Consider the following 15,467-nt stretch of genomic DNA (forward strand, 5'->3'; position numbering starts at 1 on the left):
CACTAAGCGCAACACAGACGACTTGCATCAATCACTGGAAGTAAAATCATTGCCAGACCGCAGAAGTTCAGAGGCCAGTGTCTCTTACTCTGTCAAAACTGTTGTGAACTGTTACTGAAGCATGCAAACAAAACAAACTTGGCCTCTCGTGGGTTTCGAGTGCTGGCACTTACCCATTGTGTGTTGCTTGCTGAATTAATGAAACACACTTGAAAGTTTAGTCTCACTCACACATAATTTATTATTCTACAACAAATGCCATGGGAAAGAACATTTCCTCACAACCGGTTCTTTCAACACACTATATAAGTAACGTCATCTGAGGCCTTGAACATATAGGGGAGAAAGAGTTAAGATGTGTCACCACCTTAATTTAGCCAGCTGTGACCATTAAAATATTCTAATATAGAAATATTAGATGTTTAATATAGTTGTTCTAATATTAAAACTTTTTTCTTGCTGGTAATTGAGCAAGTAAAAGGCCTTTTAGAATAATTCTTAAAATGTCCACCTTCAAGTCATGGCACATGTATCTTTTAGTTGTAAAATCTTTAATGATTTTTTAAAGTAAACATACGAATAACTTTATACATTATATTTCAAGATTATCATACTGTGCTGAAGCATTTAGGTTACTTGACTATTCATCAATTTATAGAAAAATCATGTTAAAATGTATCAAATATGACACATTTGAGGTATGCTATTTATACATCTATCGATCATCATTGTATTTGGCACCCACAATTAAAACTACAGAGCTGCGATCATAAAATATTATCTTAGTTAGACATAGTATTGTGAGATATAGAGAGATAACTGCTATTTATATGCATTTTATGCAAGTAGTCTGCTATATTGGTAAAAAGATTGAATTACATAAGCCGTCAGAATTGTATCTTACTGTAAAAAGCAATCAGTTGACTTAAAGTGAGGAAACCCATTGCCTTACAATTATTAAGTAAATAAACATCATGCGTAATTGAAAAAAATAAGTTATGTGAACTTGACAAATCCACATAACTTAATTTTTTCAATTACGCAAGAGTTTTTACAGTAACAACAACAACTGCAACAAATATTAGAAAGCATATTTTGTTCTGCTCTACTGTAGGTTATGGATGGACACAGCTGCATGAAATAAAGTTAGACTAGTCTGGTCTCATTGAAAACATCAGCAGAGAAAGAATATAATATGATTGACATAATCAGAATCAGTAATATGTGCATTTTGAAGACTTCGGATTCGGATTAAGGAATTCCTCCACATAAATGGGAGGTCAACAACAGAGATGTTGTAAATGTTATTGCAAGTAGATACAAATCCTTTTATTCCTTCAAACATTAATAACAGGCTGAGGTCATATTTTGAGAACTCAACCACAAACATTAATTCCACACCCCGATGACACTATTTAATATACTTTTGAAACCACAATTTTTTACATTCCAGTCAGATCACAAAGATCCTATAACAAACATAATCATGTTTTTATTAAGTCACATCTGTGCCTATTTTAATGGTGTGAGAGTTTATATTCTTAAGCCACGACTGCCTGTTTTCCCATGAGTCTGAGGGCAGAGAGGGGATTTCTGCATTCTTTAGGGTAAGTCTTAGACATGGATCACCCCAAAATTAACCACTGTACCAAAAAGACTTACTTCAATGAGTCTGAATCATATTTCTTCCTCCCAAAACCCTCTTTAAAGACTTCACACAGTCCACATGTCATATGTGGCTGCAGATGTCAGAAAACATGTCTGCAAGAGCCGAAGCATCAGACACATTTGAGCATGTGTTCGCTCTCACTATACTGTAATAAACCAAACCTATGATTATGGGTGTACTGATCTTGGAGTCTGCATTCCAAGAAGCCCAACATCTTTTTTATTTAGGCTGAATACTACATTCACACTTAAGGTGGATAGCGAGATTGAATTATGCAAAGCACTCTTTGCAGGGCAGACAGCCAGAGAAAGGTAATCTGCCTAAAGGAAAGATAACTGCCTAAACAATACTGAGGGAGTTATTAGTTAAAAGAAACCAGGTGCCTCTCACCCGACTGTACACAAAACACTCAAAACATTACATCTTCAGTGTGGCATATAAACAAAGCTGCCTGTACCGTAACCAGAACTACTTGCTTATGACCTCAAAATTATAGTGAGGGTTATCAATGTGTAAGCTACACCCAAACATCCATGCCATTCATCAACCTGAAGGGCTTATTAATGAGTTCTGCTAACCACTTAGCTAGTTGGTATGACAAACATTACAGAGAACCGAGCGTTAGAAAAATAATCCATTTCCGTTCTCATCCTCGTGCCAAATTCTCATTTGTAATTAAGACCTCAAGGTTTGTTTTGACTGCTTCTGCACTGATGCGTGAAATACAGTCAGACCACACAATGTCTGAGTCCAAAAGAGACTGGAAAATGACTCAAAAAGTAAAAAAACAAAAAACAAAAAAAAACTCTTGGATTAAAACACTACCGATCGCTCACTTGACCTTTATGCATCTCGCAATGCCAGTTCCACCTCAGAGAGCCCAACAAAAACACAAGAGCTTTACCGAATGCAAAAACATCAGGCCACAAACCCACATAGTGGTTCACCAGACAAATAAATGGTTGCTTGAGCAAAGCGACCGTTGTATGGTTTCTTGGAAAAAAGATGGCAATGTTTTTATTATGAGTCAGAGGGCCCTGGGGTCCTCATATCTTTACATTCTCAAACCTTTTGAACTCTCGAAACTGATCACAGCAATAAACGGTCTGTATTTTTCCCCCCTGTTTTTGCTCAAGCTACATTCATATCGAACTTGATATTATCTGTCTCTAAGTAGAAATGTTTTTTTTTTTTTTTTTTTTACACAAATCCAGTGGCATTTTCTATGTCCGATTAAAAAAGGTGGTGAAAGAAATTATGTAGCACCAAATCTATATGTACAGTCCAACATCACAAAACTTATGGGGTGCATAAATCCAACAGAAAAAAAAGTAGAACAAAAGGATCCGCACAGAACGAATAAGGCAAATGCTCTCCAACTGTTCGTTTATTACTTCAACAGAGGCCTCAAAAAGACATGCAAAAAAAGTGCTGTGCAAAACGTTTTTGAGTGCCATATACGATTAAGAAAGGCAACAAAACTGTAAAAGGGCTTGCAAACTCATAGTGAAAGCTTCTGTTAGATAGCAATCAATCAGACAGGCTTCCTGCCAATTCTACAGAAATAACTCCTCTCATAAAGATGTTACTTTCATTAGCGTTATCATCTTTGTATCAGATGTGGTTACTAAAACCTCCTGAGCATTTTTAGCATGTTGTTGAGCGGTTATTAAGGTGTTTTGAGCACTGTTATTGTTTATGTAGTTTGCGGAGTTACAAAGTTCAATACTTTAGGGTTAGGAGTTTGTTCAAGTCAGGTATTGTGATTATCCAACGCCATCTCACGACCAATTCGTACGAATTCGTACGAGTTATTAAAAGGTGGCTAATTCGTACTAATTCATACGACCTCACTCGTACGAATTTGTACGATTTGCCTAAACCCACGTGATGGGTAGGTTTAGGGGCGGGGTCGGGGTAGGTCATTCGTACGAATTCATACGAATTTGGTAACTCGTAAAATATGTACGAATTAGCAAAAATCGTACGAATTTGTACGAGCGAGGTCGTATGAATTAGTACGAATTAGCCACCTCGTAAAATTCGTATGAATTGCCGTGAGATCGGGTTGGATTATCCAGATAAAAGTTTGAATATTTAATAAATAGAAAGCAATGGCAAGGTTGCTTTTAAGATTAGCATTTAAGATTAGCATTAAAACTAGTCACCGCTGTCATGCTAATCTTAAATGGTTACTTTTAAAAGTGACATCATCACATGACACAAATACTCTTAAACTTGTTAAAGGACAACACATGGTCCTTCGAGGCCAGAGACGAACCAGCGACCTAAGGATTCCTTAAAGGACAACACAGTCACTATAGTAGCCCCTTTTACTCAGTAATCCCAGAACTAAATTACCGTAAAATTACCAGAATGATTTATCGGTAAATACACAATTATGCTGTTCACAAAAGTAATGGCGTTCTGGCTTTTTACCGTTAACAGACCATCCGCACAAAAATACTGGTAAATTCTGAAGTTATTGGAAATGATCTTTAAACGCAGAGGAGAGGAGAAGCGTTTTAGTTTTACAATCTGGTCAATTTGACAACACGTTATTATTTACATCTGACAGCCATTTGGTATGATCACACTGAACGCATTTTTGCTCTTAAAAACGTGAGACGTGCATATCTCACCGCAGAGCCGTAGCGCTGATGATGATTGGAAAAGAAAGCAGGGTCAATAGTGCGATGCTGAAAAAGCTGTCAAAGATCTCCATCTAGCACATATTTACATAGAAAAATGATTAAAAAGCAGCGGAACTTTTATGATTGACCCAGTGCGCGTTCGGACCTCATATGTGCTCATACCTGTAATCTTTATTCTTAAACAGCATCATACCGGTAATTTACTCTGTTTCAACTTCTCATACCGGTAAATTGCCAGAACTGAATTACTGGTAGATTTTAAAAGGTCCTGTTCACACATGATCTCCTCCCGGTAATTCTCTTCAGTCAACTCTTTTGAGAGGATATAATTACAGCGAACAAGCGCCTGCACACCACAGCAGTTCTCCAGGCCTCCCAGCCACTGGCTGAATCTGTAATCCCTATGAACATGTGCTCATACGAACTGAGGGACAATCTCCTAATCCAGCTATCAGATATCCTCGGCCATAGAGCCTTTACCTCACTGAGCAAAAATGTCTGTTTCAGGGATTCTCATGGAGGGTTATCAAGCATGCTGAGAGATGTCTCCTGGGTGTCCCAAGTGTTGAACAGTCATTCATTCAGCAGTTCATTTGTCTGTACATTTTTTTTGACTTCCTTGGCAAAGCTGCCTAGATGCACTCTCACCTGGATGACAACAAACAGTCAACTAATTTCAAGGTTTTGTTCCACATTTTAGAAACCAGCATACATTTGAAATAAAACACCAGGAGACAATGTTCTGCCAATAGCGAGGCTAAATGTTATGTGTGATCTCATTCATACTTCCTACAAGCAGATCTTTCCAATGGCTCATTCTGGAAAATATGATCTTTCTTTGGGCCCTTTTAACTTTCTTTCATCAGTGTCTGGCATAGGCTACATCTGCATAAATTAACATTTGACTATTTCCAATTGAAACAAAGATTGGGTGGGACTGTATCCTGTATTAACTGTATCTAAATATTCAATAAAAATGGAATTGAACTTTGAAAAGAAAATCAAGCAATCTTACAAAGTTGCATTTTCACAAATAAATAGCCTAAGCCAATACACACTTCTAAGAATGTAATGATGTAGAAATATCGGTAATAACTTTTTTTTTTTTTACAGTGTCCTTATTACATTGGTTTACATGTTGTTACTGTAGTAATAACTATAAATTATGCATAATTACATGCAACTAACCCTAAACCTCTAGTAAGTATATGTAGTTCATTATTATCACACAGTAACACGGACACAAAGTGTAATCGATATATCTTACTAAAATCATATGAGGAACTAAGCTTCATCCAATGGACTGAGAATCTTGCTCCCCCAAAGCTGGGATGAGTGTGTGAACTACTCGGGGGGGGGGGGGGTGGGGGGGGGGGGGAAAGTGATCTTTTGGTGATTCTCTGATGCAAAGCAGAATGCAAATAAGCAAAAAATCAGTTAAACTCAAAGATTTCTCTCAGGGCAGGACAGGGCAGGGCAGAATGGTGCTTTTAACTGATAAACAAGTTTATTCACTCTAACAACTTCAGTTGAGCCAATCAGCCACATCCTGCAAAGGTGCATGACAGGACAGTAATCAATTAGCCCCTTTCACACAGCAATCCCGGTAAATTACCGTAAAATTGCCCGAATGACTTTACCTGTAAATACACAAATATGCTGTTCACACAAGCAACAACGTTCTGGCTTTTTACAGGTGAGAGACATTCCCACATCAGCTCCAAAATACCGGTAAATTCAGTGATGTCAGTCATCGGAAGTGATCTTTAAACGCCGCGTCGTTGGCTTCATCCGCCCACACAGAGCACATTACCGGTAATTTACTGGTAAATTGCCGGAACCAATTTGTCAGGATTTTTGAAAAGGTTCTGTTCACATATGATCTCTTACCGGTAATTTACCAGTAAAGACTGTATGTGTGAAAGGGGCTAATATCAACAACCAACTGTTATGAGTAATAAACCCAACTGCTTTCCTCCTCAAGGTTTCAGTTTTGACATGTCATCTTCAACGGACACAACAGACAGAACCTCCTTTAAAAGAAATGAGTCATGTTCACTTTAACTGGAGAGTTCAACTCTCCTGCCCTTTAGCACAATGCTGTTTTGGTGTAGAGACGCTTTTCCTGCAGTTGTTAATTCTTGAGGTATTCTGGGGTATTCAGAGGCAACGTGGTGCACTAATGTGGGCTATACCTTGTTAACTTTCCCTTGTCCCTGCGCTGTGGTGGGAAAGAACACGGAGGTATATAAATCGCGACAGTGAGGGGGAATAAAGCTGACAAAATGGGTAAGAAGAGAGCGTAAGGCTCGGAATAAGCAGCCTTAGATGTTTCTGAATGGTGTGGGTATTAGAGAAGAGCAATGGGTGGAGTTTGAGAGAAGTTAACTGACAATCAAAGCCAGCACTGGAGGAATGCCTGCTTCTCCACACTGCTCTTAAATAAAGGAGAGGGGACAACAGGATTGAGTCTTTCAGAGTGGCCTGCTCCTTCCTGCTGGTGGAGAATGATGTTAAAAAGAGCCAGTCGGGTGTGAGGAATGGGTATGCAGACCCCCTGAAGACAGCTGCCCTTCTGTATGGATCTGAGGAATCTGCCCTGTCACCATGACTCAAAATCTTCTCCATCAAGATAGTGTAAAGACAACTGAAATTGACCTTTCGTTAGGCCTCGCCCTCCTTGGTTGCCGTTGCATTCTTTATTCTTACACGGGCCGGATTGAATTTTGATATCGGAAAACATTTTTAGGTAACACTTTTCAATAAGATCTCATTTGTTAACAGTAGTTAATGCATTAAATAACATGAACTAACAATGAGCTACACATTTTTACAGCATTTATTAACCTAAATAAAAATTTACGTGTTCATGTTATTCACAGTGCATTAACTGATACAACTTTGGATCTTAAAAAATATATATATATATATTAGAAAATGTTCAAATGAACATTAATCGAGATTAATAAATGCTGTACAAGTAACTGTTCACTGTTTCTTTAAATTAACTAATGTAGTTAACTAATTGAAACAAACCTTATTGTAAAATGTTAGCAGTTTTTATTTCCATTTGTAGTTCTTCAAATAAATTGTTAAATTATGCAATTATGTGGTTTTAAAAATGTGGGGACTGGAAAAATTCTCCAATTTTGACAGCATAAATGAACATCTGCTAGGAAAGCCCCCAACAGTTTCTTTCCTGACAAACAGAAATAATTTTTCAAGCAGATGGTTTCAGATGATAAAACCCCTGAAGATATATCACCTATGATCAGGCACATTGATATGTCCACAAATAAAAGGTCACATCAACAGAAAAGGTCCAAGCGTGAAGTGAGAGGAAGCCACAGTAAATGTGCTGGCATTAAGCCCTGTGTCTAATAAAAGCAAATCTGCTATGGAGGGGTGTTTCACAGGAGCCTGCATGGCATCACCCTCATTTCCATTCACTTAACCACTCCACTGCATTCGCAATGCATTCCTGAGGCTCAACAATAGGGGCCTAACTCAATTTCCAATTAGGCTGTGCAGAATTCCATTTGCGATCCCAGTTACGGAATAAACCTGTGCCATTTTGTTTTAGAGGGAAAAGGGGTCCTGTAACACATACGCAAGCGTTTCATTTGTGTGGATTGGTAATTTGTTTCTTTGATGCCTGTTCACATTTTGAGTTTGTGACTTGTCTGGCTCTCAAAAAAAATATACGCTTTACATTTTTATTGACAATGGAAGGAGACAAGCAGGGCGTGCTCTGTAGAGATCCCTTTATTATGTGCTTTCCCAGAAGTCCACCCTCTTCCCCTTCACGCACACACAGGCCCAGTGAGGCGGCAGCTGCCTGGCGGCTGACAGGAAAGCTACTATGGTGGGTGTCTGTCCTGTTTGTGACACTGACCCCCATGACTGAGGTCATAAACACAACACTGGGATTTCTGTTTTCCTGTCAGCCCCCAGACAGCATTCGATGCGTTTGACTTGACTGAAAAATCTTTAGGCAACATTTTAAAACGTAGGCCTAACACACGGAGCTCCAAACATTCGCACATTCAGAGAAATAAATAGAAGTTGTAGGAAATGTTGGTTAGATGTTACAGTGAGTCTTAACAGATCAAACACTAAAGGCACATGAAAAATTTGGTAAAAAATAAAATAACTTTTAACAGTAGCTAATATATCTTTGTGTATGTAGGCCTATATGAAATACAGAAATTATTAAATGCATTAATGTAGTGAAATTCAAAACCTCTTAGGCCTACTTTTAGTCTTCAGTGTTATATAGTAGGCCTAAGTCTACAGATTTTCAGTAGCCTATGTAAACAATTACCTATAGAATAGACCAACTACATGATATAATATGAGCAGTAAATATTAGACCTTTTATGTCGAGAAATGCCACGATGCAATGCTCTCGACCGTCCATTTCCAGTGAATTTGATGAATCTGTTGCAATTTTTACCATCTTTCTTGACTCATTTGCCTACTTAATGAAACGGACAAAAGCTATTATTATTATTATTATTATTACACAACGTTTGATTAAAAGTTTTAAATTACTAGACAACTCACCGGAAACGGTGAAAGTAAACATGCTACGTGATGCCATGTGACAACAATGTAGAACAAATAGCGTTCGAAACGTTAAAAATAAACTGTTTCACTTACTGTTTTTTTTTTTTTATATATTAGGTGGTACTCGGCTATATAGCAAGTTGTAAGCTGGTATAGCCTACCTTTCAGAACTTGTCCATAGTAATGTAGCCTACTTTCTTTTGAATGACACAATGCTGCCCTCCTGTGTTTAGGTTTATAGGCTAGATAGAACGAAGTCAACGGTGCGCTTATGCACAAGCCATGGGGGAGTGATTGAGTATAAAAGATGAATGGAGAACGTACACTCATTATAGGCTAAATACATTCAAAACTTCAGAACCGCTTTCATGAAGACAATATCAATCAGTGTTAAAGCTTTGGAGATGATGCTGCAGTAGCCTACATGGATTCTTTTGTACTCATCAGTAGGCTATATAAAAAAAAAACAGTTTTCTGTAAAAATAAAATAATTCTCATCCTATCACTCTCTCAGGTCTTATATTTCATATAGCAAATAAGTTATACAATATCTGAATAAAAGACAAAACAATTACGCTGAAGCTCATGTGAACAACTAAAAAAATGTCTAAAAGCTGCTTTAGTCTATATTTAAAAATATATCTATATATATATTTATTTTATTTGATATCTTTATCTCTGTACAGTCTTTGCTGTAGTGATACAGAAGATGTTCATGGCCACAGTTTGCCATTTTAAAGGGTGCAGCTTATGTGGTGTGATTTAGCCTAAATCCAGTATAAAAAAATGTTAATGACTAGCTAAAAATTATTAAATAATTAAATGATCTTTCACACTTCTCATGTTGGATTAATCAGAATCAACACCATTATAATCCTGTAATCTAAATATACTCACCATAGTTACAAATGAAAGTTCTGCAGCAGAGAGATGAACAAGCTAATAGTTAAACATAAGACACATGTATCAGTTAATGTTAGGTTTAATCTTAAAGTTCAAGCTCAATAAAACATTTACAACATTTTAGTAACTGAAAAAAGTCATCCTACAGTGAAGTCATATAAAAACATCTTGATAAAAGACCAAAATCATTTATTTGCATGAAAGAGACAAAATATTTTGTGCTTGCTAAAATGTCTAAAAATATACCAGACTAAAAATAAAATGATAATTAAAAATCATCTGTTTGTACTATAACAATTCAATGTCCTTAATGGGCCATTTTCTTGCAAATATTTCCTTAATGTACTGTAATACATTATTTTTCCAGTATGACATTACCAAGGAGTAAATGGCGACATAAATTCAGAGATCGCATCATCACAAACGTGGTCATTTACAGAGAAAAATAAAGATACTCCCACAACGTCAGGCTCGTGTTCACAGGTGTCTCATTTGGTTGCTCAGGCCACGCAGAGCTCACGAGAGAAAAAGTCCACTTTAAACATGAAAAACATTTAGATTCACAGAAGGTACAAAGCTGTTGGTTATTGGCACAGTCAAGGATGTACAGACCTCGTCATTGATAAAAAAAAAGCATCAACCGAGAAACCAATGCAAGCGTCAGTAGCACACAACATGGCTCCACTCCACATTTATAGGATGACCATGCTTTGAGAAGCAGACAAAGAAAAAAAGAAATAAAATGCTCAGTCAAATAATGAGCTGTTTGTTTATAGCTGTGATACATCCCTTTAATTCTCTTCACCATGAAGTTCTTGCTTGTTTTCATAAAAGTCCAGGAGTCTCTGAGCAACTTTGTGACATTGGCATTTGTTTTAAGTCCCCCATCCGCATTTTCAAAGCATGCATACGTGCAGTGCCCACACGACTTTCTGTGAGATGGAAAATCAGGACTCAACAATAAGAATGACCCACTCGACCGGGGTCAGCATGAGACTTCACTTATGAACCTTTATCATTAATTTAGAGCTGTCATTATTCTGTGTATATATATATATATATATATATATATATATATATACACACACACACATACATACATACACTTCATATTTAATGTGAACAATATCTAAAATGTAAATATATATTAATGAAAAAAAAAATTATACACAAATCTTCAGTAATTTTGTTGGACTAATAAAAACGTATTGTTGAGCCCTGAATATGTGGTAAGGACATGACATGGACTAAGTGTCCTGAAATCCAGACGTTGGCAGTATGAGGGAAGAATGTGGTCCTGAGGTGTGTGAATGTGAGACAGATGATGCCAATGGTATGAGAACATAAGCACCCTTATATGAGGTCCAGAGCACCAGAGAGAGGTCTTCTGAGGAGAAAAGGGAGTTCACCCAGATCAGATGCCATCTGTTGGCCTTGTGTGTCTGTGCTCTCATCAAGGAGAAAATATTCAGTTTGACAGCACATCACTTTTATGTCTTCTTCAGGGATGGCAAGATTCCTCTCAACTCTGGGAATAGAAGCAATTTGTGGTACAGAAGCAACAAGCCCAGGAAATTGTGGGCTTTGAAAGTCACACTGAATTACAGCAAAAGTTACTGAGGCTTGCGGTCTCTCTTCTGTTTCTTTGAGAAGAAGAAAAAACAAGACAGGCCACTGATGACTTCACTTCCTGCCATATTGGTGCCCCCCTCCCTGAGGACTCAACCGATCAGCAAAATTAAGGTTCAAATGTTCAGTTTACATTGTGTACAGTACAATGAACTCCTCTCCCAGCCTCTTGCCCGGAACTGATAAGCGATGATGAATCGTCTTTGAGCTGGTCCCAGTGTCTCCGTGTTTGTACAGTATTAGGACAAAATAATGTTCAGATAAGGTCCCAGCATCAGACAAAGCAATTTTAGATTCATGCTGAATTCAAATTAAATGGAGTTGAAAATATTCGGATGCCGATGCAGTTTGAGGTTGTCCAAATCATCAGGGTTTGGTCAAAATCCAGATCTCTCAATTTCCTCTGTTAGGCTGGTTTGTCTGGATCTGTTTTTCCAGGTTTTCCAGCAATGGCAGTGGATATAGCCAAGTTAAACGAGTAGTTTGTTTAATGCAGTCCATGTGTTTTGAGGAAAAAACCCCAACAAGGATTTCATTAGCTACACAGCATCTACAAACCTTAATTTCACACGAAAACTCAAGCCTTTAAATGAGATGAAAGGATCCATTCTTCCCACAACCAACGTATGCTACAGATTTAGGCCTGAAACATACTATACGCAAGTACAGAAAGGCAAAAGCTTGATTTCATGCGTCATACTGAAATTCGTAACGCAACTAAAGTTTGCTAAAGCGAGCATTAGTTTTTATCTCATTTCAAATGTTTATCTTTAAGATCCATTACTGTCATGACAAAGCAACTTTTTGAGGAGAAACTTGGGCTGTGTTCGAAATCACCCCCTATAGCCTTATATAGTGCACTATTTGAACATCATTGAGTGCACTCATTCAATCCCATAATGCACTGCAACCGATGTACACTCAACAGCTAGCCACTAGAGAACAAGCACAACAAGCGTTGTGCCGAATGAACTTCTGCGTCTCGACAGAATATGGCGTCTTCAGCACTTCCTGTGCACCAAGTGTCCAAATTCCCTCTCTCATTATTCACTCCTTATATTAGCAGTCAATAGTGAATGAGTGTATAGGAGGCAATTTCAGAAACATCCACCTTACTTAGCTAGCATCCTAAATATAAAATAATAATTAAAAAAACCCATCTGGCTCTCTATCACCCCCTTGAGTATGAAGGTTAGCGCCACAGGATGTACAATACATTTATACTGCATTTCTGTACTAGCGTAGAGCATGTTTCTGGCCTTATTTCTCACACCATTTCATTAAAATAGCTATCATCCCACTTTGTCAACTTAAAAACTGCTATCCAAGCCCAAAACAAGAGTTCTAAGGAAATTCTCAATGCTCAAGAGTTTCTCACGCTATTAAGATTAGATTGGTCCAGTTATATTACAGTAGATGCCACTGATGTAAACTGTATAGAGTTGGACGTGGCAGTAGGTCCTGAAAGTGGAGAAGGTCACATTACTTCAAATGACCAGAGGACAGAGGCCACACAGGAATGTAGGGTTATGGGCATTAAACCCTGTCCAGTTTTTCAGTTCTGGACCTTTCTGAACCTCTGGCAAGAGCACCACAATTGAGCAAGGGCAGCATGGATCAACACACACATACACGCACACACACGTCACTCAATGTATCTGTATGTAATGTAGTTCATACTCATCACAGATGCTCTCTCACACACACACACACACACACACACAAACACTCAGGGCTGAGAGTAACCCTTTTGCTGCCGCCACGCTGAACTAGCTGCCTGAACTGACCCGGCCAACTGGAAACAGCACAAGAGGCCTCTGGAACATTCCTCTGACAGCAGTATTTACATGATGCAAGGACGTCCTTTATCAGCTGGGTAGGAGAGCACGCATCAAAGATCAACATGGCTAAAAGGGTAGGCCTGGGGTGAAACTTGTCTGGGCTGTGGGAACAGGACGTGGATGAGGGGTAGCTTTAGACTGAAGGGAAAGGAGACAGTGTTCCTCTAGTTTGCTGCGGAGCTGCTGTTGGGGTCGGGTCGGGCGTTTGCCAGGTACTTGGCCCTCATGCTGGATGTGTACTGGAGGGAGACAAACAAAAAAAACACCATACAAAATCATTTAGATTTTAGACTTAATTTGGCTTTTACACAAAGAACAGACACTGATATTAAAACTGTGGCCAAATACCAAAAGAAAAAATTAAATCAGTCATTTTAAATGCCACGAGCGCATTTAGGCATTATAACGTTATAATGTGGAGAATTTTCACTCTGAAATTCATTAGCACACAGAATTAAATAACCAATATTGATGCCAACAAACTATAAAAGGTCTGTAACATCAGCTAATAACAAATGGCAAAAAAAAGAAGAAGTTTTTTTTTGTTGTTTTAAGACAATTATTTGTAACTTTTGCTGTAGTGTGTCAGTGAGAAATATCAATTTACATTTCCAAACATTCCTTTTGCCATTAATTGTTATAATCCAGTGAGATTTTTGTATGCAAAAGGAGTCTGACAACAGCCGGTATGCTCCGCACGGAGATCTCATCTCACCATCATACAGCAAAAGGAATAAATAACTGGCTTAAAACCATTTTTTGGGGGGTGAAAATACTAACGTGCCTAGGACTTTTGCACAGTACTATATAATTCATGTTTTCCAAAAGTTATGATTAGATTGTAATTGTCTCAACAAGGATATCAAACTCTGGGGGGAAAAAATGGCAGTGTTAGTTAAGTTCACAATTGTATGCAGCACTGATCACTTTTGAGTGAATCACCCATGGTGGATGTTAAAAACAGTTGTAAAGTGCTAAATAACATTAATAATAATAATAAAATAAAAAAACATAATTATCATATAATACAACTAATAAAAAATAATAATAAAACTGCCACAGCACACCTAGAATCATTTAGACAGCCTTGTAGATGCAATATTATTGGGTTTGTAAAGAGCGCAGTTCGCATATCTTTTTTATAAATGAAATGGCAAAAATTGCAACTTTCAACTCTTCACTCTAACAAAACACAGCAAGCAGTTAAACTACTCTATGAATCATACAACCAATGTGACTTAATAGTCAAGATGAAGAGACATATTCCTTTTTACTTCTAGTCCTAAAATGCCCCAAAACTAAATGTAAAGCCACTTTTGCTTTCATTCAGCTAATTTTATTCTTTGACTGTGGCATGAATGTACTCTGTCTGCCTATAACATTTGCAAAGTGGCTTGATCAAACTTAATATAGTTCTCAATATAGTTTAGAGCATAATAACTTATTCCTTCAGTCACATAAGCTTGTTTCTAAATGACTCCAGTATTAATGCATCCCTGATAGGACTACTTAATATTTACTTTTGAAAGATAAAATGTACTAATCAAAGCATGACGTGCCTACTGTAATCTATCGAGCTGCAGGAAGTTACTCTCGTTCACAAGACTTAACGGGCATTCACACTGAAAGAGTTTTGCAATGACAAAGCGATAAGAAGTCGATCATTTGTTATTAAGACCAATATCTCTGGAAAGTTAAAATGCTCGTTTGTTGATATTTCTTAAGATTTACCAAAACCTATTTGATTTGTTCATGATAGTCGTTAATCTCTAATGATAAGATGCTTATCGGTTTGTGGTCATAGGTTTAAATGTTTTAAAATACATCAAATTGTCCCAACTCTTGATTTTTTTTCTCCATTCACATTTGAATATTCATTACTCTGTATAATGAGAGTGTTGTAGCTCTGCGTTTATTGATTGTTGTATCCCTTCTTCCCACTCCCTTTTCCGCAGCGTTTCATGCCCATTTCTTGGATGTTTTCGTCACTTTAAAGTCACCATGAACATTATTTCATTTATGGATTATTGCAGTATTTAAATGATTTATCCGTGCACTCTTTTTTTTTTTTTTTTTAATTGCCCTTGTAATCTTTAATTAAAATAACTTCCCTTTGCAGCAAGATCCCTTCTCTTCTCTGATGACGTGTTTACATGCGTAAAGGCGGAACAACCTGTCACTCACATGACATCACAGCAGCAA

At 37.5% G+C, this 15,467-nt stretch overlaps 2 protein-coding genes across 2 annotated transcripts in view; one reads left to right on the forward strand and one right to left on the reverse strand.

Moving 5' to 3' along the window:
- eif3ba (eukaryotic translation initiation factor 3, subunit Ba) overlaps positions 1-15,467 on the forward strand; it is a 179,154-nt gene that overhangs the window by 110,957 nt on the left and 52,730 nt on the right. The window lies entirely within an intron of this gene.
- The window catches only part of ttyh3a (tweety family member 3a), a 70,576-nt gene continuing 67,675 nt past the window's right edge, over positions 12,567-15,467 (reverse strand). The window contains exon 14 of the mRNA XM_056261664.1: positions 12,567-13,504. Within this exon, the coding sequence (XP_056117639.1) occupies positions 13,430-13,504 (75 nt within the window). The 3' untranslated portion in view covers positions 12,567-13,429. The remainder of the gene's footprint in view (positions 13,505-15,467) is intronic.

Source organism: Rhinichthys klamathensis, unplaced genomic scaffold (genome assembly GCF_029890125.1).
Source record: "Rhinichthys klamathensis goyatoka isolate OS25496 unplaced genomic scaffold, OSU_Roscu_1.1 h1tg000184l_1, whole genome shotgun sequence".
Classification (NCBI taxonomy): Eukaryota; Metazoa; Chordata; class Actinopteri; order Cypriniformes; family Leuciscidae; genus Rhinichthys; species Rhinichthys klamathensis.